Source organism: Bradysia coprophila (genome assembly GCF_014529535.1).
Source record: "Bradysia coprophila strain Holo2 chromosome IV unlocalized genomic scaffold, BU_Bcop_v1 contig_84, whole genome shotgun sequence".
Classification (NCBI taxonomy): domain Eukaryota; kingdom Metazoa; phylum Arthropoda; class Insecta; order Diptera; family Sciaridae; genus Bradysia; species Bradysia coprophila.
Window position 1 is genome coordinate 3,840,124 of NW_023503376.1, and position 23,968 is coordinate 3,864,091.

Genomic DNA, 23,968 nt, shown 5'->3' on the forward strand with positions numbered 1-23,968 from the left:
CTGGATTGACATTCAAAATTGCAAAGCCACCATGAGCATATTGACACCAGGCAAATAATAATTATTTGTTATCTGATCACCGATAGCTCACAGTTAACATTGCAATTCGAAAATTTGGTAGTTGGTAGTTGGACTACCAAGGCTATAATTGACTGCCAAACGTAATTTTTGGGGAAGAGATGTTTACTATTCGAGAACTACGCACCGACTGACGAAATTATTCTACATGCTCGGCTATTTATAAATCGGAAATTTGGTAGTCGGTAGTTTTGGTAGTTGTGAGCTGGATTGACATTCAAAATTGCAAAGCCACAATGAGCATATCAACACCAGGCAAATAATAATTATCTGTTATCTGATGACCGATAGTTCACAGTTAACATTGCAATTCGAAAATGTGGTAGTTTTGGTAGGTCAAATAGTTGGCAGTTGGTAGTTCCAAACAGAAATTAGAAAAAAGACCTCACCAGGCTTTAGCCGGTCTATTCTTGTTTTCTATTAGTTTTAAAGTGTTTTTTAGCTTACTACGTAAAGGTTATCAATTCTCTGTAGCAACAAACATCAGACTTGTCTAAATTAACAACATAAATTACCCAACATGTTTCTTATACGTTAAATATTTTGTTTTTACCGAATTGTCGACATTACATTCTAGTTTTTCTGTTTGTTTTTTTTTAATAATTTGTTTTTTTAAATCTAAGATTTTACTTTTGGTTTTATTTTTTAAACTTTGTTTTTGTTTCCATTTTTTTTTTGGTTTATTTATAATCTAAAATAAAGTTTCTTTTGACCATTTCCTTGACGGACCCGGTACACTTGGATCAATTGGTGGATTTTCTTCTATTTCCTGTGTCGATATCACAGGTAATTCTAGAATCACAGAAGGGCTAACGATAGATCTATTGTCTACGGTAACAACATTAATATCAACGCATTCACTAGATTTATTTTTATTAATTTTATTTTGATTGCTATTTTTGTTAGAATTATTTAAACTACTTGTTGTACAACCGGAATAACTGGCTGGCCGTGTTGTTGCTTTCATAATGGATGTGTCGTCGGATGCGTGTGGTTGCTGTTGTTTGTGTTGTTGTCTTTCGATGATTGCTTTTGTTTCAAATGTATTCACTAAATGCACTGAATTCGATCTCGACACATTTTTCCTCCGCAATTCACTCACATCTTTCACCACACAATTCAACGGCACCGATTCAACGTCGACCCGTGTCGACATTTTTGTCGGTGTTGCCATCGACAATTTTCTTGCAGCGCGTGTATTCGGTGGACTATGAATGTCACTCACTTCATCACTATCCGTACTGAATTGCTCCAGTTCGTCGTCGGTATCCGCATAACTTTCCGCAAACACCGAATCGGAGCCCAAACTTCGTAGATCTGAATCTTGATAGTCAAGCGATGATACTTTAAAGGAACTAAGAGATGCTAAAGGCGCTCGTCGAATCAATGTATTTACTCGGCTAGTGTCTAATTGTTTATTGTTAGTTGATGTGGCTGTGTCCGACTTTTCATCAGGATATTCGGAGATGCGATCGAATGAATCCTGTTTCGTAAGGCTTTTGTGTCGATCGACTTTCCGTTTTTCGTTTGCACCCTTTTCACTCGGACAGGGTGAACTTTTCGGCGTTGGCGTGATAATTTGGATGCCTGGATAGGAATAGTCCCATGCATCTGTAGAACTCTGACGGCGAGACGGATTACGTGATGATATTTGAGGCAACGGCGTAAGACCCAATGTAACAGACGAATATCTTCGTTCTAAATATGAACTTTCCGAACTGCAGCACGTTATACTACTACTTCGTCGTGATTCGTGACCCTGGAAATGTTTTTTTTAAATTTTAAAAATCGGAAAAATTACCTCGATTGTCACTGATCTTACCTTTGTCGGTACAAACAAGCAATGTGACTTTTCAACGTCCACGCTGGTAGTCAATTGATCGAACTCATCATCAGCTTCATCCCCATCTGTTTCCAGAAAGTAATCATCAATTCCAAAACTTCCACCCATCGGATAGGCACTAAGTACTCTAGATGACACGGAGTTGCTTCTGCGACCACCTCCACTATACGAAAATCTTCGTTGTGGCGCCAACAAACTACTGTAACCTCCACCTACATTTGCAAATAAACAATGAAAATGAAACCATTGATGGTGTCTACGGCCGATATAATAAGTAACTTACTCAATGACGAAAAACGGTAACCGCGATTCAGCACAGACGGAGCACTCACATTTCCAATCGACATAAGACGTTCCCGTCGGAAACCAATATGATCATATTCATCGGGATATATAGACATTCCTGTTGCTTCCATAGCTTCTTGTAGTTTTCTATCGTCCTCTTCTTGCATAACTGCGGCAGCTACAGCAGCTATTTTTGGATCCTGGAAAAACGAATCGTTTTGTTCATTCAGTCGACGTAAGGGAATTTTGTCTTGATATACCTTCAAGGCTTTCATTGTTTCCTGCGATTCTCCCCGACTTTTATAAACAACTAAAAAGACCATCAATCCAAAAAATCCGCCCAATGTTGCGGCTATTCGAACGCCTGTCATGACGTCGTAAGTTGCATAAAACTCCATTCTAATTCTTTCCCGTTCAGCACCAGCGCTATCAAATATGGTGCTATTGCCGGAATGGGTACCATTTTGAAATTCGTTTGAGCTGAAAAGATTTCGTTTCCTTTTTGTTAAATTGGTCACGTGCATAATTCTGCTAAGGAGTTGGGGCGCTTTCATTAGCAGACTTCGAGTACACGCAACACTATAGGTCTGGTGACTGCAAAATTCCGAAAAATTATTTCAGAATTTTTCTGAACTGTTTCGGAATTTTTTCAGAATTTTCAGAATTAAAATTCTCTAAAGTAAGCCCTGCTTTCACCAGCAACCAGGTGTAGCTCGAGACTATCTGAGGCCTGTTTTGAGGTCTTCTGGTAAAGACCTTTCAAACCATGTGTGTATCCATCCCAGACGAAATGGGTCCAACTTTGATAGGTGGATTTTCAAAAGAATTCCCTATTCAAATTCACTCACATTCTCTCCCATTTGAGCCAACTTTCATTCACATGTTCCTTCTATCTCGCCACAGGCATACCAACTTATCTGATTATTAAATGTGAACCAAATTACACAAAGTCCTTTATGGGCTTTGCAGTCGCAATAATTCGCAATATTGTGGGAGTAGATTATATTGCAGCTTCGCTTCCATACATACCTATATGGCCGTGTAAAATTGTTCGTGGTATTGAATTTCTGCGATGTATTTGCTGTGTAAATTGATTCCGATGGTCTTAGTGGATCGATTGGTGACTGTGCACCTGATGGCTGAATGTATTCAGATGACAATGGCGACAACGGAACTGACGCAACGGACCGTCGCGCGGTTTTGGCCATTGCTATGGAGACATTCTCTGAAATTAAAGAAGACAAAAGGGATTGAGCTAAAGTTTCACCGCAGAAATTTTCGTCGATTTCATTTGGCTGAAAACATTTCATTTCCTTGCGGCAAAATTATGTTGATTTATCGAAAAAATACAACGAGGAGAATCAATTTCCGAAAACATGTTAATTAAAGTATATTATGAATTGTACACACAATGGATGTCTGCATAAACAATTTTTTGGAAGTAGCAAAAATTCTTTCATTTACATCGCCGTGGCGATATCTGAAAATAGATTTCTGTCGATAGAGCATGCCTAACGGTACAGTATATTATGTATACCAACATTTTAGTTGTTTAGTAATTAAAAGCCAAATAATTGTGTTTACAGATTGATTTTTAAAATAGGAAAAGTTTTTGTTTCGGATCGGTATTGTCTGAGATGTGTATAGAGAGAAAATTAAATATTTTATGGTTTTCTGGCCGAACAAATATGTATGCCAAGCATGTATAAATTAACAATAAATCGGAAATTGGCATGGCCGTCATTTTATCAGAGCCTTGGGCGATATTACTTTCAGCATCACTGAATATATCTGGCATAAAGCAAGAGATATCACGAGAGAATACCGAAACCAATTTGTTTCTTTGGAATTGGATAATAGAAATTAGGAAACGAGATAAACAGAAAAGGGTCGAATAATGTTCCAGAATCCAACTTCAACGCACTGATTAGCATGAAAAATATTTACCATAGGTCACGGTCGGGAAAAGAATCGAAAATCACATTTTCGGGAGCCTCTTCAGAGAAATCGGACGAAAAATTGATTTTCAACATTTTCATCCTAGCTAAATAAATGTGAATACCCATCCGTTGGTTCCGCGACAAATCATACCTCTGAAGCAGTTAAGACAGGTAAGATTGCAAATCATGTAATGAAAGTCTCAACGAAGTGAGTCATCAATAAGTCCTATCGCTTCATACCCAAAATTTGATCTTTAGTATGACGAAATGGACGGCATGTACTCTTCAGACTTTGGGCTTCAGATGTAAATCAGGCTTCAGATGTAACTTCAGACTTAAAAGCCGAATAAAAAATTTTCGAAGCTGAGAACTGCATAGGATTCGTTACATGACAAATCAAATTTACTATCGAATCTACTACATCATTTTTGATCTACGCAATATCAATGGTTTAATTTCAAATCTTGTACTTCATTTTTTGAACATACTTTCTGCTCTATAAAACCGCGTTAGTCATACTTGCTATTTGCTTCTGCAATCGTTATCGATAACAGATGATAACCGTCTTCAACAGTCTCCATAATGTTGCTGCGTCAATTGTACAGTATAAAAGCAAGCAACTTTTGGAAATGCTTTGATGGCTTACAATACCGCCCTAAGAGATCAATGATTAAATGCCTGTACTATACCATTGAAATTTGACTATGTTATGGTATAAGTGAGTAGGAACTTCGGGGACAGTCATAAATCTCTATGCAACTTTAATATGTTCAGATCCAAGACGTATCGCTGCTAAGCAACAGTTAAGAAAAGACTCCGCTTTTCACACAACAAAAGAAACCGAGCGAAAAAAAAACAGATTTGGGCAACAATTTCCCGTTCTTTCTATGTCAGTGTTCCATAATATTAACACCATGTCTGCATTCCTAATGTTCCACATGAATTTTCGTATAACGGCTTTAGTTTCATGCATCATCATCAGCTTTAAATCTCCGGATTAGCATTATTTCTTGCTTGAGCAAAAGGATGTTATGTGCTTTCGATGTGCATTTTCAACGACACACTGTCGAACATAATACCAAGCTAAAGCGCACAATGTGTTTTTTTACCTTGGCTTTTTGAGTTTTTCTACCAGTATGTATGTACTTTCACGCTGGCTTATGATGCAATGTACTTCATATTTTATGTGGCAATTGTTTACGGTAAAGGTGTAGGGGTACATAAAAGGAATATAAAGCGCATGAAAGTTACGGCAGGAAAAACGTTTCAATAACAAATGCCATTGTTTTTCCATTCTATTCTCTTCCCATTTTTTTTTTTATAAGTAATATCTGAAGTAACAATGTGTGTAAAAATAACTCTTTTGTGATTACGGAAATGTCGACATTAATGAAGTGATTTCAATTACACGGAAAATGTAATTTAATGCCGAAAAAAAGGACAACAGTCATTACAGTGCTGCATAAAATCTAAGCATCTTCTTTAGCCATTGCATTAGGATTTTGTTAAGCTTTGAAGTGGTAAGGAATTTTAGGTAGCTTTTCAGTCGATTTCTTGGAATACTATCTATCATTGGATTGGAAAAAAACACACACGAGGATTTAAAGGTAATTCCTTAACCTGCTGTTTTGGTCACATCATTTTTTTACATCTTCAGGGATGTAATCATGTCCGAAAGCATTGGTAACGATGGTGGGTTATCTTCAAGGTTCCCAATTTTTCTCGCACTTGGTGCGAATAGCCATTTCGCTATTTACTCTAGGTACGCGACGCAAAAGAGACCCAATTCAAATTTATCTTTCGTTAAATATTTCGTCTTTCTCGTGTCGCTTATTTTTGGTGAATTTATTCGGAAATATTTGTCTAAAGTTTACCAAAATTTTCTCCATTTTACCTAATGTTATCAAAATTTATGTTAGTTGAATTTTGGAAATTCTGATAACTTTTGGTAAACTTAAGCAAATTTTTCCAAATAATTTTGCCAAAAATAGTACTGCTTGCTATTCACTTATGCGGGAATATCCACAATATTATGAAGAGACTACTCCGACGATGTGCGAATAGCCTCAGCTTCGCTATTAGCCCATTGTACAAACTCCTTACTATTCCTTTGATCTATTTAGAATATGTCGTGTGAAGCCGTTTTGTTCGACCTCTATTCTTAATCAATTTAGATATCCTTTTACAAAGTGTGTGAGGACAGAAGTGTTTGACTCTAAGATATTGTTATTTCTTCACAATGTGCAATTAGCGAAGAAGAGACTACAGTGCTTTAATGCAATTTCTACATTAAAACATTAGCTTCAAACCCCCAATCCGGACATTCAGGGAAACTTTTTTCAGATTTCAGTAGGAAAATATTGATTGGGTAAACCTTTGCATTTGAGATATGACAAACGTAAGTACCACCAATTTCATCTGTTACTTCTAGGGATTCCAAACCGTTTTGAAAAATCGCGGTTTCTCTGAACACCAAAATCTAAAGCAAATTCTTTAAAAAAAAGTCTAATTAGCTTCAATACTTTTTAGCATGTAGAACTTGCTCTTTTATTTAATGCATTTGCTTTACGTAGTCAACACAATGAAAAGGCTAGTTTAGGTTTTTTTTTGCTTCCTTCTTATCAAAATCAATTTATCTGAAAATCGTAATGTGGAAAATAGTCGCCCCTTATTACTTTAAGAATATTTTTGATTTTTTTTAAACAGAATCTCCAAATACTTCATAATAGCACTTTACGGTATTCTCTAGAATTCCCAGCAGTGTATATATTCGCGATTTTCTCAAATTTTCTTGAATATTCGCAAAAAGTGTTTCACAAAAATTCTCGAAAATTTGAGAAAATCTGAGTTGATATAAGCTTGTCCTGCAAATTCAGGTGAAAATCTACGAGTTTCTGAAAGTATATATATGTGTCGAAGGTCACCAAAAAATACTTTATGTACTTCAGTGCGTATTTTATTGCTTCCGTACATAAAATCTTGTTGCTAACTCGTGCCTATTTTGCGCATACGATGTGTTGTCAACCTCGGCTTCGCCTCGGATTGACAATTTTCACATCTATTGCGCAAAATTTCCATTTACGCAATAGTTAGCAAAATAGCTATTAAGCTATTACAAGTCCGATGAAAGTATGAAAAAAGTTGAAAAATATTTCCGAATTTCGTTTTGCATGATCATTGTGAAATTCAAAGTGAGCTCTAAAAACATGTGACCTTAAATATTGTCTTGTGAATCGGGAAAAAAATGTAACTTTGTTCGACTTAAAATCTTTTCAGTGACCCGAAATTTGGTAAAATTAGAGTTTTTTGAAGCAAGTTGAAAAATCAATACTTCTGAGATAGAAACTCATTTTTTTATATTTAAGATTGATTAATAATAACTCTTAGTCTCTTTTTTTGTCGTTTACACAATGTTGATTTTCCCACTTGTCTCAAACATATTTTACTGATATTTCGAACCACGGTTTCGACAATAATTCTGATGTAGATCGGTAGTTATGCTGGACTTTTCTTTTTTTCTTGTTATCATCAGTGCAGATTCTGTGACTCTAGTCCGTACTACCTCCTTTCACTCATGCGAAGAAACTGTCTAACAAAACAGGAAACAAAACACCAAAAAACAGAACAAAATTGGCGCTAGATTTTTATTTGCCAGGGGCGCTAGAAACGTTAATCCGCCACTGTCTGAAAGGAAAACGTCATCAATTCAGAGACGACATAACTTGTACCTCTGAGTTGATCATGTTGTCCGTAGCAGCCAAATTCTATCGTGTCATCTCCATTAACGTAATAAAGAACTTGTGTTGTATTGACAACAGCATGGAGTATAAGAAAATATCGACTGACTTTAGATGGTAGCTGACACCGTAGGTGACAACCTCTTCTCACAGAACCTTAGAGTTCTTACAGAAATATATTTTTCAGTGATCGAAAGGTAAATTAAACTAGGCGAAAAAGCCTTCTTAGAAACGAAGTTGCTAGTTTCAGGAGCCTCCCAAGAATATCAGACCCTTTATATACATTACTATTCACATTTTAATTTAGCCTTTTCACTTTTACGAAGGCTATTGGTAGGAACCTGCGAATAGCATTTTCCTTTTACATAGACTGATGGTTGGCGAAATTATCTGCGATTAGCTCAAAACGTTGCTGAAATGATACCAATACACAAAATAAATGCTTACTTTCTCCCAAAAACTAGAGATTTCTAACGTTTCATTGAAAAACCGAAAACCCCGGCTATCTATTGATAAAAAACGCAGTTTTTTACCGCCCAAAATTGCCCGGTAACCGGTTTGGCTTAAAGCGTTTTGCAATCCCTAGTTACTTCCCTCACTTACTTAAAGCATTGCTTAGTTTTTGACAATGACATTATAGTGGGATATAACATGCCAAAGGTACAAAACTTTATTTTACCTGGAAAATATACTAATTCAGTGGAAACGACTGAAGATGGTTAGACCACGCTAACCTCTGACCGCCACTGAATCCGGAGGTCGAAGCAGGATTTTTGTCTTTTTATTCGCTTCACGCGAGCCATGGGAAAGGGAAGAGTATTTTTGCTCTGTTTGTTTTGCATCACTTGATCAAGAGAAGTAATTTTGCATATTAGATGGCGCCACCCCTGGAATTAGTATATTTTCCAGGTAAAATAAAGTTTTGTACCTTTGACATGTTATATATCCCACTAATATGTCTTTGGTTTTTGACATGAAATCTTTTACTTCAATTGTTTTAACATTGGTTTCGTTACTATAAGGGAACATTATCCAGAGCTCACTGCTTATTTTTGTCATTGTCGTCGATAACAAATGACCAGTCCACGTATGTCTAGTCATCCAAAAAAAAATCCATCAAATAGAACTCCACCAAACATCACCGCCATACACCATACACACCCCATTTCATTTCCAAATATTTTGGTTAATAAAATTTTCATCTCCGAGTGCAATAAATAATTCCTGTTGAATGGAATGCTCTGTATAATATAATATAAATTGATTGCTCACAACAATAAAAACAAAAACCAATAAAAAGTAAATGGCAATGTCGTACTTTTAAGCGTTCACATAACTTTTATTATGCATTTCTCCCATCAGGGTATATTATATACCGTATATTCCGGTTGTGGTTTTGTCAACGAATCTAAAGTTGTACAGAGAAAAGTTAGAGGCACTCAGGCACTCGAAAATACAGCAAAACCATACATAGAACCACACAGTAACTGAACAGAATAAAATACAAAAAAAAAGAGGAAAAGGAAAAACGTTACAAAACTTTCGATCGAAGTTTGCTTGTTTTGCCGCATACACAGTATAAAACTTTGTGTCAGCTCTCTTCTGGTTGTATTTGGATAAGTTACGAAAATTTTCATAACGAGCAGAGCAGAGTATCTTGGCTTTTAATTTATTTAAGAGCAAAGTTTAGCAGAGCTTTGAAAGTTCTTGTGTGTTCTGTTGTTACAACCATTGAAACCAAACGCGAAACAATAATCTGATATGTTGTGTTTAAAGTGAAATAAAACTCGATTTTTTCCCCGTTCAAATCTGAAGAAATAAAATATTATTACAAAGTTAACAGCTACGTAATTCGTACAATAGCATACAAGTTTTAGCATGTGCTATATGCTGTGTATGTGCCGGAATGATTTTCTTCTTCTTCGTCGTCGTCGTCTATTTCTTTCTTTCATTTTTCATTTCGTGTTCTGCTAAGACTCATAAAACATTCTTCAACAACATGAAATTTACTTATAATTCCCTTTTATTGGATTTTTATGCGATTTTAAAAGGAAATATTTAAAGTTCGTCTGCAAAGTATACTTATATCGTGTAAAAATTGTTTATGTTTTATGATGAACAATTTGGAGTGTATACGACCTACTTTTACAGCTTACAAATCTGTTAGTCAGGGCACTAAAACCTTTTTTCTCATTTTAATGATACATTCATACATCATGTGTGATTTTCTGAATGCGCACATGTGGAACATGCATTATAATTTCCCAGTCCCACTGTACAGTAATATATAGTCGCATGCGGTGTTAGGTTAGATATAGTTATAAGTTGGTGTTGTCCGTACAAGCTTCACATCAAGTGAACGTTGTATGGATGCTAGACAGCGCACTGAATAGGTAATTTTTATGTGGGTTAATAAAACAATAGCCAACCCAGTACAACTTTAACACAATCGTTGTGGGAATATTAAAAAGTTTGCGAGATTGTGAGTTGTGAGTTATGCATACGTCGCCCAATCAGTGAAATTTTTAACAAAGGAGTAAACATGGTCGCTGTGTAACTGTAACATCCATGTTATTTAACAATTTCAAACTGTATGAATTACAATCAGAAAATTATCCAAACCAGTCCCGTAGCTAGAGGCAAATTCCAGGGTGGGCATTGCCCAAACAGTCTTCTAACTAATATTAGTGCAGATAGTAAATTAGTGTTTTATTCCTCGACAACACTAGGTATGTAAACACAAATTGTGCTGAAAACAAAGATATTTACGTCTTTCTCTTATGTAACCGAAAGTTCCTATGTTTGCATGTAGATTGTGAACATCTGTAAACGTTTCCTTTATGACATACAAGACTTCCAGAATTGACGAAGGTTGAATCACTTTTTGAAATGTTTTGAATAAGTTCATGGGATTTATTTCATGTATTCCAAGAGCAAAGTTCATGGAGCACGAAGAATAGATAGATAGATATTGAAAAGTCTAGTGACCTCGAGTAGTTAATTTTAGAAAAGCAAAAAATTGGGAGCGAAGCGAGCGAATTTTTTTTAGAACGTAAGATTAGCCCGAAATAGGCGAATTTTTGTAATTCGTCTATTTTTAGTGATTCTGTGGCGAAGCTATACTAAGGTTAACACAAAATAGACGAATTTTCGAAATCCGTCTATTTCTGTAGCGAAGCTCCTAAGATTAGCCCAAAATAGACAAATTTTCGTAATTCGCATATTTCTAGTTATTATGTACACGGGATTCTGAACGAATTAAAAGTGTAAGTTTCAAATACTAATATCTCATTTACGAAGCAACCGATGAAGGCTGTAGATGGTTATTCCAGACTAGTTTTGCGAACCCTTTCGAATGGTTTTTTTTTAATCGAATTTTTCTGTTACATTTCTGTTACCCTTTGCGAACTTTGGCAGCTTATATACCTTACTGGTAGGCTTGACCTCAAAATCGGTTCATATTCACTCAAGCCATCAAAAATCAGGAAAAAATTCTTTCTCGAATAACTCCCTGATATGAGCATTAGGCCGATTTTGTTCAGCTACGAATTTCACCTCAGGAATTTTATTAGAAGTAGTCATTACATTTATCACTTCGCGATGTAATCTTTCCTTAGTCGAAGATATAATTCCAAGCTGTCTTTTTTCTCGCATTTATAATAAACTCCTTTCGAACCAAAAAAAATGCTAGCAAAATTACAAAGAGAAATTTAAAAATGGAACTATTGTAACGTAGCATATATGCAGGGTGAAGAGAGTTACACCTACAAGAAAAAATTGCAACTAAAAAAGTGGAACTATTGTAACGATGCATATATGCAACATGAAGAAAGTTCTACTATTTTTAGTTCCACAAATAAAGTGTGACTAAAAATAGTGGAACTATCTTCACCTTTCAGCGATTCAATAGTTTAACTTTTTTGAGTTAGAAATTCTAGATATCCAGTACTATGAATTCTAGAAAGTGAAACTATTGTAACATGAAGAGAGTTCCACTTTTTTAAGTTCCACGAAAAAAGTGAAACTAAAAAAAGTGGAACTATTCAACTATTGTAACGTTGGTATAATTATGTAAACTTATTTGGCTCTACACAGGGAGGCAATTATACATGAGTATTTCGACCTTTCTGACGCAGAACGACATTCTCATTAAAAAACTTGTTCTATGGCATGCCTCAAAAATGGGTAGATTTTTTTAATAAAATTCATTTTGTCATAACAACAACACTGCACCCCTTTTTGTCATCCGCTCAAATGTTGATTGAGGCCGTTTGTAGTCGCGATAAAAAAAAAATCTTCGGAGCGAGAAGCTAAAATCAAAAGCGTAAAACCTAGAGTATGGTTCCGCTATTTCCTAATTTCTGATGAGCGGCTGTCCGTTTTGATGTTTAAGCGAACTTGTAATAAAATCGGTGCATTTTATGGGCACAATTTTTTCTTCAGAACAATGTTTTCCATCATTCAAAAATAGCTTGTCTTGATACCACAATTTCACTTGTGCTTACATAAGGTAACATTCAAAACAATTCTAAATGTTCGATATATATTCTATGATAGAATTAAGTATGAGCGCCGCAGGCAATTTTTTCAAATATAAAACTTCAAAAATATTGAATATTTCAACTCCTCTTCAATACATCTGGATTATGAACTAAATTCGGCGAGGACACAGAAAATCCTAGGGTGGGCATTGAAGATTTCAGGGTGGGCAATGCCCACCTTTGCCCGTTAGTAGCTACGGGCCTGATCCAAACTTTATTTCGAAAAATTAAATTAAATTTAACGGAGTTTCTGTGCAGTCTTAACTAAAAAAAAATAGTTTGAAGTTGAAAATAAAGTCGAAGCATTATAATTTGATAGATTCTATCCATTTTTAAATAATTGTAGTTTTTCAAGAAATCATTTCGAAAACATTACAGTATAAAAGCTTACACATGCACATTAGAGCTGTTTACTTGCGGTATACCTGCGGGTAATCCGTTCAAATGCACGTTTCTAAGCTTTTATACTGTAATGTTTTCGAAATGATTTCTTCGAAAACTACACTTATTTAAAAATGAATTAAATGAGTAGAATCGATCAAATTATAATGCTCCTCCTTTAGTAATTGAAAAATAGATTTTTTACCTCAACCAGTTACGTGAACAACCTGCAAATTCTAGCAAATTCTAGCAAATCTGATAGCAAATTCTAGCAAATTTTGGCAAATGTTGGAAAATTTTAGCAAATTTTGGCAAATTCTGGCAATTAGGAAAATTCAATTTTCCAAAAATAGGCACTGTACTATAGTTGCTTACTCTTCAATGGAGTTAGGACGATTGTTCCATTCAAATCCGATGCTCAAGATTCGACAAATTCGTGTCTATAGGGAATAACTAAGGCTCGGAACAGCTTACCTGGACCCTGAACTGAAAATACTTGAATCTGTTTTAGCGCGAACTTGACTTAATCAATTTTGACCTGACCTGATTTTACCTGAAATTATTGTGACTAGACATGAAGTGACCTGAAACCTGACAGGTTGACCTGAAAAGTTCAGGTATTCAGGTAACCTGAAATTTCAGGTAACACTGATTTTGACAGCGTTCGACCTATTCCGAGCTTCTACGTTGAAGTATACTATTTCTAAATTCCCAATTTTCTTTCTATTACTCCCAGTTGCATATAAAATTAGATGTGTGGTCTTGTGTGTGATGGTCGGCTAGAAAATTTCTGAATGGTCCAAATGAGCTAGCCCAAAATTCTCCTTCTTATTGATACAAAGTGAAATCACTGAAAAACGAAATAAAAACAAATTCCCGTTTTATGTGCTGGTTTTCGATGCTACATTATGACAAATACGAACATTTTGAAATAAAACAAAAGAGAAAACAAAAAGGATTCATCACTTTCACGAAATCAGTTTATCTTCAATTTCATTTACATATTTTCGTGCTTTCTTCATCTATACATCCAAAAGTGTACACATTGTGTGCTGTAACATCGTTTTTTCGTGTCTCAAAGAAATCACAAAGAACAATGTGATTTATCAAAATAAAATCTGACGAGACGATATGTAAGCACTTTTTTTGTTGGTTCTATGGAAAGAAAAAAAATGAAAATCTTTGAACAAAAGAAAAATTTGAGTTCATTCGGCAGAGATGTTTTATGTGTGCATCTATCTAGTATCTTTGGAAATGTATATGAGGCAATGACATTAGGGTGAATCAAGTAAATCTTAGCTAAAGATAAAAACTGGTTGTGTGCTACTCCAGTGTTGAAATAAAATGCATTTACACTCTTATGATGAGACGGACCATCTGAGGTGGATTTTTTAAGCATGGATTTAGGGTTAATTTAGACACTAGTGCCAAAATAAAATTCATTTTGTCACTAGTGCTGAAATTAGATGTTCCTTACAACTTTAGTGTACTAATGAAACGTGAAAGGTGACCTTGATGATCGAATAGAAATTTTCTTTTTATTTCTTTTAATTAGAAACTTTTTTGTTCCAGTTTCTAATGTACACGCTTCACAATCTAGCCTCCCCCTGGACAACCATTACTATTTTACCCAGATTGTTCTTGTTTGTTCGATCATTTATCCCTTGCAGAAACAGAATCGACATCTTTATAATAAGCGTTTGATCTATTACGTCATCGGTCTGTGACAAAGAATCTTTTACTTCATTTGTTAAGCTGTGTATTTTATTATAAAAGACCACATTAACCGTAGGTCATCGCTTATTTCTGTCATTGATGTCGACAACAGATGATTCGAAACTCTGCCCATAAATTCTCACATTCTAATAACTCCAAGCTTGTAACGAAAATGTTCACATTTAAACTAAAATTAAAAATTCTCAAGAAGACCGTACACTATAGCTGGAAAAGGGGAATGTGCAGTGCATGGTCTTTGTACACAAAATATACAACAAAAAACGTTGTGTTTTATCAGTTTCGATGGAAATTCAATTTTACTTGCACAATGACCATCATCGTTTAATAAAAGGATGCAGGGCAAAAACCACTTCGGTGACAGGAAAGGTTTACAGGATATATTATTGTATGTACATGTAACGTAACAGTAATAGTTACACCACCCATCACAATTCATCTTTTATTTACAAAACTTTAAGCAATGACAACCTGACGTGGGTATACGTATACAAGCAGCAGGGCTATTTTAAGGGTTTCATCGTGAATGGCAATGATCCAATAATTGTCAGAGATTATACAAATTATAGTTAGGAAGGAAGTGTTGTATTAAATGTGATGAAAGGTTTACCGGTTTGTAACCAGTCGATAAGATGATAACCCCAATGTCATTATTAAAGTCCATGGAAAATATGTTTGCACAGAACATTATTTGAAGGTCGTCCATTTGATGGAATGGAAGTCAATCTGGGTATGTGCTGCACTGCCCTTTCTAACCTCTTGCAACGAATGTATGAAGGTGTAATCACTAAGTTCATCTTGTAATTTACAACATCTTTTCAGGAGGATTTAACCTCTGCAGAATATAATGAATTACGGATGCAACCAAATTTATTTAGAGTCATGATAATGAAGAAGTTGATGAAGCGGAAAGCTTAGAAAGGGTGTTGTTATAACCCCAATGTGTATACCTTCTATAGAAGGTTTTTATGGTCATTGATTTTCATCTCCATCTCAGCTGACATAAAGCATACTAAAATTATCGAATCTGTTACCTCTTTTGACAGAAGTATTTCGAAAATATTAAAACGAAATCTTTTACTTCATTAGTTTTAACATAGATTTTACACGAAAAAACCGCAACAGCAAGAGCTTATCGATTATTTTGGTCGTGGCCGTCGATAACAGATGACATTGTAACGTACATAATGCTACCAGCCATTGCTGTTGGGAATAAGATTTTCCTACATTTTTCCATGTTTTTCCAAATTTTTCATGTTTCCAAATTTTCACAAATTTTTTTTTTTTTAAATTTGTGAAAATTGAATAAAAAAAATTTCATTAAAATAAAGCCGGAGCATTATAATTTGATCGATTCTACTCATTTAATTCATTTTTAAATAATTGTAGTTTTCGAAGAAATCATTTCGAAAACATTACAGTATAAAAGCTTAGAAGCATGCATTTGAACGGTATACCGCGAGTAAACAGCTCTAATGCTTATGTGTAAGCTTTTATACTGTAATGTTTTCGAAATGATTTCTTCGAAAACTACAATTATTTAAAAATGAATAGAATCGATCAAATTATAATGCTTCGACTTTAGTTCCTGTTTCCATAACCAAAAACGATATCAAAAAGTATACCACACACCATGTCAGAAAAATCATCTAGCATTGTATACAACCTCAGTCTACAACCACGAAAATCAAAAAATCCGCATTCCAAATTCTTCCTTTATTGTAATATATTCCCTTGACCATTCTGCGTGCATCCCATTTAAAAATAAAACCAAAATTAAAGCACGTTTCACCCTAATACTCATATCCTTTTAATAAAATACCAAACATAGACGACTCCCACGAGATTGTAGTGTATCTCAGATTCGCATTAACAATGCAATGATTGGTAGAAAACGTTAATGATGACGAAACCCGTGGTAATATATGTATTGTAATCCATACTGATTTCTAAGCTTCTGAGGAAAAAACCGAAACGGAATAGAAAAAGGTGAATTTCCTTGAAAAATTGTTTTCGAAGATTTTCCGAATGATTCATCACTGTACATGAATACCGAGAATCTCACCTGTTTGTAGTTTCCACAATAAATTATTTGTTCGGCAAATTCTAAATTTAAATTAGCTTCGAAATACTCATTCCGCTTTTCTTAAACCTTTTCCTAGATACACACAACCATAATAATCAACATTTTATAGTCCAATAACAAGTAATCGTGAATTCGTGAATGAGTCATTGCTTCTGAATATATATGCATATTATAGTGCCGTAAAGTACTTGATTATTACGAGTCGATTTGAACAAAATATTTCGCATTTATTGGGTACTCTGGCGCCGTTTTGACGATACAAATTTGATCGTGAACTCAGCTGAACTGAACAAAAAAATGTCCATAAAACACAAACGGATTTGAATCTTAATTTTTATGTGCCTGACCACCATAGAGTTTGTATGTGAAAACAGCAAATTCCATTTTTTTTATTTGCGAATTTCGTTTTTAGTGATGAAAGTTTTTTATTTAAGTGCCTGGATGATATTTAAAAAAAAAAATCGACTTAAAGCAGGGCGCCAGAGCCGATTCTTGTAAATTTAAGGGGAAAAAAATCTTGGGAGAAAACGTTGTTATAAATAGCTATTTTACTAACTACTTCGGCTATACATCATGTGCGGAAAACGCCAATTTACTAACGTATTAGCAACAAGATGTTATCTTCTGTAATGTCAAAATCACCATAAAACAACACGATTTTAGTCAAAAGATTCATTATAGATCATCTTCAAGTTACGGTACCTTCAGAAGTTTTTGTTGAATAATAGTATGTTACGCACAGGTACGACGTACCTCCGGGAAAATTTGCTTACTCATGAGGGGAAAGTTTGTATCCAGAGCCGAAGGTGAAGAATATAATCCACAGAGTTTTAACCCTTTTACGCTTTTACAAACGTCGACCACAACTTAAATTAAGTCATAGAAATTTCATACAAAATCTTTTACTTCATTAATTTTATCATACAATTTTCTACAAGCTATTCACTTGCCCACAACTTTGATTGAGTTCTTTGATTATTCTTTTCTCATCGAATACAACTTCGTCAGAAAATGTTGTGCCAAGATATCTTATAACTTCACCATGTTTTAACGTTGGTATTCGAATTCCATCGTTGCTGAGCAAATCCTGTTGACCAGTTTTCCACTTTCAGTTTTAATCACTTTCGATTTTCCAATCCGATTCTATTAAAATTGTTAATTGTTTCGTTGACCAAAAAGACGCCGGAATCATTTGAGTTGCCGTTAACCGAAGTATCGTCTGCAAAAGCTAAGTTCATGATTGGTGCTATCTCATTGGAAATTTGATATCCATTCGAAACGATTTTTGTTGATGCATTGAATTCCTGAGGTGACGTTGGTGCTCCTTGTAAACGACCACACTTAAAATCGATCCGTTTAGTCCGTCCTTTGGTTTTTGTATAATTTCCTTCGTTCAGTTCTAGTAACAAGGATCGCATTTTCGTTGGCAATGGTTGGGCGTTCAATGGCATTTCTTCTTGAGCGTAACTAATTTTGTCATATGCTTGGCGAATATCCAGCAATGTGACAATCAATGTCCGTTTACTGACTTTTGCGGAGTGTAACGCAGAAGTGAGAATCAATGTGTTGATAAGAATTCCTGGCTGGTTTGTGAATCCATATTGTTACAATTTATATGCAAAAAAAACCTGTACGTCTTGTTAACCAACCTCAGTGCAAAGTACGGTAACAATTTTTAGTTAATTTTTTTATATTTGCATTTCAGCAACCGCAGGGTCCCTATTTTCAATTATGGTAGATGAATCTCACTGTAAAATTACGTCACTTTTGTACGAAAAATTACGGCATTTTCCTGGAAGATTCATATCCCATGATTGAAAATAGGGACCCAGAGTAGAGAAAGTAAGAAAGTATTAAGTTAAACTTTACTCGATTTGGAAGAGAAGATTGACTAAGAAATAAGCAAAAATCCTTGTGCTCTGAAAGCAATTTTTTAACAATGGAATTCTGAAATTCCAACTGAACCGGTGCAGATGAAACAGATTTCAGGCCTATAAATACTTAAAATGTTCGCTCGGCGAACATGGCCGTTTATAAAACGGATGAAACTTCTTAGATTTATTAAAGTCTTAATTCTATCGTAAAAGAAGACTGTAGTACACACATAATGCACGTATATGTACGCCGTACAATGGTACATAATAAATGTACTCGGAAAATTTACGTCGTCGCTTTTTAAAACATGTAAAATGAGATACACAATAATGCGAAGCACACTGATACACCACACCGTGCAAAAACAACCCATTTATTCATGTCGACAGACAAGCATGTATTGTATGGGAAAAAGTATTTATATAATAGCTTGTGCTTGCTACATAGTATGTTGTTCCGGAAGAGACTAGCACTAGAAGTATTGTACATTTGCTTTTTCGGTTTGACTTAAATATTCGCTGTAGCTAAAATATAAGTATTTATGTGGGCAAAATGTTATAGGACTTACAGTAAATGAGTGCCTAAGTTTAACATTATAACTTGATTTAATATATGAGTTGTGGCAGATCCTGATTTGGCCTGCATTAATCGCTCAGAAATTGTAAGGAAGAGAAATTTCCTCATTACAATTTCATACAATTTTGCTGTATAGGTATGTGCGTACATTATCATCAAGTCTTATGCGGAGCGCTTGTCTATATAACGCTGACGGTACGCTCAAAAAAAAAGGGGTGGAAGGTGGCAAAAATGTTTGGATTTGAATTTTGTGAACATTTTAAGTGTGCGTGCGTATATTGTTTGGGGAAATTTGTTTGAAATTAAATTAATGGAGAGACGAGACTCTGTAAACAAGTTCATTAAATTATATTTCGAAAATTTAGATTATTGCTGCTAAGAAAACGAGAGGGGATCAAAGACAATTAATCGTAAAGTGGTGGGATTTTTGTTTATTTGAACAAAAAATATTCTCTTTGTGTGATGACATCGTGCGCTCCGACATATCAAATTATATCCATTTCTCAAAATTCTGTTATTGTTAAAAGAACTATTCTTCGACGAGACGTTCGAATTAGGCTGGTATACCATTAAAGTGGAGGACAACAATTCAAAATAAGAAAATAAGTAAATTAACCTGATTATACCTACACGCCCGCGAAACCATTTTCCGTTTTCTTCTGGTTTAAAGTTAATTAACTTCGTACAGTCGTTTCAATTTGTGATCCCGAATGGTAACAGTTATTCGTCTATTCACATGGTAGGCTATCGACGTTTAATTCGGTAATTTCAGAAAAGTGTGTGTGAGAGAGAGAGAGACAGAGAGAGAAATAATTACCTTGATTTCATTTGGACGTGATGGTGGAAGCTATTGGGACGAAATTACCAGAGTTGATGAGATGATGTGTCTAAAGTGGCAAGAAATGTGGAAAAAGCGGAAAGTCGTTAGCATGTACGACGAAACCGTAATCGATGAAGCCGGAAGTTGGTTAGACAGTGGCTCGTTATTCATCTGTTATCGATAAAGACGACAAAAATAATGACAAACTCTGTGTAATATGGTTCTTTATATAGTAAAATACACATTTAACAAATTGAAGTACAAGATTTGAAATAAGTTCAATAAATTAGAACCAAGGGTTTTTTAGCGCTACAAAATTGGCAGCGGGCTGTATGTTCATACACGAAACTCGGGACAGACGACTTTACTCTTATGTACTAATAGTCAAGATAGGCCTAACAATCAGTCAACAAAAATCGATCAAAACGTGACAAACCATTTGTAGAAGGCATACGGTAGTCGACACTTTATTAAAGATCAAAAACAAACAATTCTCCTTGCTGTGGCACCTTTATTTAATCTCAGAAGTATGGAAGCATATTTAAGTCTTGGTTGACAGTCAGGGAATGGACAGGACAAAATATTGAAACAATTGCGCAGCAATGTCTATCAGTGTTTTTGCAAAAAAATGATCATTTGAAATGCCGTGCAGGTTAGGAAATGCCATCATCGTTAAAAAATTTCATAGAAATATTTAACTTGACTTAAAAATTCAAATACAATCGACTGCTTTTAGAGAAAGTCATTGAAAAATTAAGGAGTTTATGGTGAAAAATTCATTCCCTTGACCCTTTGGCAATGTCTTGGAAAAAACAACAAAAAATGTCGTCGCAATACACCAGAAAATTACTAGCCACTCACTCTATTTACTAACCATCTCGATCTCATGTCGGTCTTATCAATTTTACTGAAGGCAGAGCAACAAAGAAGTGAGGAACTAGGTAAGTACTCAGCAATTAAATTAGTCTGGCAGCATAAGTACGTCTCTTGAAACTGAATTTAAACTGAGTGACGAAGTAAGAAATTATGAAGTGTCGAAACGACCAACGTTCATCCAACTTGAAACTTGTCAGAAAATAAGAGAAACATCTTCAATTAAAATGAATTGGAACTACATCCATTATATTCACCGTTGTACGGTATAACCTCATCAGTTTCCAGTGCGAAAAACTGTTTCAAATAAATGTTACAAAAGGCGAACATAATTTCTATGGCGCACTGTGCGAGGTGGATGGATGATTTTGTTTATTCACTTTTTTTTTGCGAAACACAAAGTGAAAAACAGCAATGAAAACCCGGTCTGAATTAGGTCAAATAATATCGACATTTTCAAAAGCAATGATTTTCATCTCGTTGATTTAATATTCAAACAACGAGCTTTGCTCTGTGCAATAATACGAATTCTTCGGATAAAATATGCGTCATAAAAGTGGTGAACATTTATTACTTATTCATCAGAAATTCACTGGAATAATGTTGAGATAACTGGGTTTTACAACCTTTGCCTGTTCGTTTCAGGATAGTGTAAATATCTTATAAATTGGAACGGGGACACACGCTTCTGTTTCAATTACAGAGAGAATCTTTTATTCGTGTGTCCTTATAAATTGCTTACAGGTGAGTTAAAAGTAATGACTTTAATCCCCGATTTTACTTGTTATACCATGTTCTTTCACAGACGCCAAGCGTATACCCAATTAAGTCTAATTATTGTCGAGTCTTTCACTTCTTTCAGATTGAACATTTTCAGGAGATTGTTACGAAATCTATTATTTCATTAAAGTGATGTTACGTTTGGAAGTACCATAACTTAAAGATGAACAGTAAAGTTCGGTTGGCCTGTAGAGGGCGCCTTAATTTTTTTTAGTACTTCATTCTTTGCGCTATATTTTCAGGTGACATAACTTCACTCTGGTAAATATCTATGAAATGTCATAGCCGTGAAGTTGCTTCACAAAAAATAGATCGCTGACATTGATGAAATGTACTAGAAATGTAATAGACATTTCATCACTCGTAATAAAATAAACTATTTTTTGGATTTTTCAGATTAGGAAAAGAGAACTAGTGAGAAGAGCGATCTAATGACACATCTTGTGACACATCACAAATAGTTATTTTCTCAACTCAGTGCAAAAACTACAATTTTCGTCGTCTTTTTGAGAAAAACGTTGTATGTAACTCGGTGATAATAAATATTATGCACCTGTGTGCAAATGTGTATTTTGATTGGGATACTAATAAACGACCGATAAATTAATTCAAAACTACCGATAAAAAGTAATAAATGACCGATAAATATGGCACCGATAGAAAATAATAAATGATCGATAGGAAATCCACAAGTACCGATAAAAATATTCAAAACTACCGATAATTTTTTACCGATATAAAGTACTAAAATACCGATAAGTTGGGATCTTTATCGATCGTTAATCACTCTTTATCGGTAATCTATTATTTTCTATCGATCATTCATTATATTCTATCGGTAGTTCAATATATTCTATCGGTAATTTATTATTTGTTATCGGTAGTCTATTATATTCCATCGGTAATTTATTATTTTTTATCGGTACTTCCGTTTTTTCTACCGGTAGTTTATTATTCTTAGTGACCAAATACCGTTCTGTTTCGCCGGGATTTTTTTTGTTTATGGGAAATATTCCTCGAAATATTCGGCTCGAAATAAAACCATCTCAATAAAAAATATTTGAGCCAGACAATAATATACTCTTACGGCTCTTACAGCCAAGAAGAAATATTTAACAAAAAAAAAAAACAGAAAGGTCACGATCCCACAATAATAGAGGAATGATACGAATGTGGTAATAGTGTGGTGATGGTGAGGCTCCCAGTCTATAATTTTCAACGGCCCTTTATATATTGCTAGAAGGATTGCGCAAGTGACTTATCTCACTCATAAATCTGATTTTATAAGTTATAAGTCAGATGGTCATAAGTCGTAAGTCGTAATTTATAAGTCAACTACGTAAGAAATCATAGGTATAAGTCAAAGTTATAAGTCATAAGTTGGTAGGTATGGAAATTCTGGAAAATTCGTGGAAATTTGTGGGAAATCAGAAAAAGTTAGGAAAATTAGTGGAAAATCAGGAAAATGACGGAAATTTGTGGTAAATCTGGAAAATTTGTGGAAAATTCGTGGAAAATTAGGGAAATTTGTGGAAAATCAGGGAAATTCGTGGATTTTTTCAGAAAATTAGGAAAATTGGGAAGATTCGTGGAAAATCAGATAAATTTGTATAAATTTGAGTGAAATAGGGAAAAATCCCTTGACTAAAAGTCAAGAGTCTTACGTCAGAATGGGCGATAATCGGTAACCAATCGGATAAAATCTGATAATTCGGGGAGACCTGATGTGGTGGGTATAAAATTTAAGTCACGAATTTTCACTGGCCGTACGAACACGGTTTCATCCATAGAGATCGGTTTTTATATAAATTTTGATGAGGTTTTGTCTCTTTGGATGACCACCACAGAATTATTACTTCAGTGAGATTATGTCGTTATCCTTAAAATAAAAGGCTTAAAAAATTGGAGAAGATCAGCGGTGACCCTCGTAGCGTTCAATTTCTATTTCAAAGATTGTCGCTGGCCATTCAAAAGAATAATGCAGTTTGCATCATGGGAAGTATTCCAGACGACGTCAAAATGGAGGAGATTTTTTATTTATAATTTTCAATAAAAATAATTGTATTTTCGGACAAATATTTATATATTTGTAACGAAAAAAGGCTTAAATTCAAATGTTGACTTAATCCATACCATATGGTAAAAGTATATCAATTACTCGCTAGCCCAATAAAAATTAGGATAACTGCTAATAGTACATTACGTCTGAGGTTACATTATGGCCCGACCCGAAATAAAAATTTGGAACCTTGTACGTACTATGCTTTACGTGGTAAATGCGATAATAGTACATTACTTATCAATGGGGCAAATGATGGAAATGGTACTTCTTGTGTGAAATTTACCGATCGAGACGTAGCCGAGGGCGGTAAACACACAATAAGTATCATTTCCATAATTTACCCCATAGCCAAATAAG

At 34.7% G+C, this 23,968-nt stretch overlaps 1 protein-coding gene and 2 long non-coding RNA genes across 3 annotated transcripts in view; 1 reads left to right on the forward strand and 2 right to left on the reverse strand.

Annotated features, from left to right (window-relative positions):
* LOC119072947 overlaps positions 1 to 21,231 on the reverse strand; it is a 28,873-nt gene extending 7,642 nt beyond the window's left edge. The window contains exons 1-3 of the long non-coding RNA XR_005086961.1: positions 21,222 to 21,231; positions 8,167 to 8,170; positions 6,556 to 6,564 (exon numbers count right to left, since the gene is read on the reverse strand). This is a non-coding gene — a long non-coding RNA (uncharacterized LOC119072947). The remainder of the gene's footprint in view (positions 1 to 6,555; positions 6,565 to 8,166; positions 8,171 to 21,221) is intronic.
* The window catches only part of LOC119072918, a 60,666-nt gene continuing 37,455 nt past the window's right edge, over positions 758 to 23,968 (reverse strand). Inside the window, exons 2-6 of the mRNA XM_037178237.1 lie at positions 3,236 to 3,431; positions 2,467 to 2,686; positions 2,205 to 2,406; positions 1,901 to 2,133; positions 758 to 1,837 (exon numbers count right to left, since the gene is read on the reverse strand). Of these exons, the coding sequence (XP_037034132.1) occupies positions 770 to 1,837; positions 1,901 to 2,133; positions 2,205 to 2,406; positions 2,467 to 2,686; positions 3,236 to 3,414 (1,902 nt within the window). The 5' untranslated portion in view covers positions 3,415 to 3,431 and the 3' untranslated portion in view covers positions 758 to 769. The remainder of the gene's footprint in view (positions 1,838 to 1,900; positions 2,134 to 2,204; positions 2,407 to 2,466; positions 2,687 to 3,235; positions 3,432 to 23,968) is intronic.
* On the forward strand, positions 1,110 to 23,376 carry LOC119072946. The gene is made up of 4 exons (XR_005086960.1): positions 1,110 to 1,121; positions 10,933 to 10,935; positions 11,149 to 11,153; positions 23,297 to 23,376. It is a non-coding gene; the product is annotated as an uncharacterized LOC119072946 (long non-coding RNA).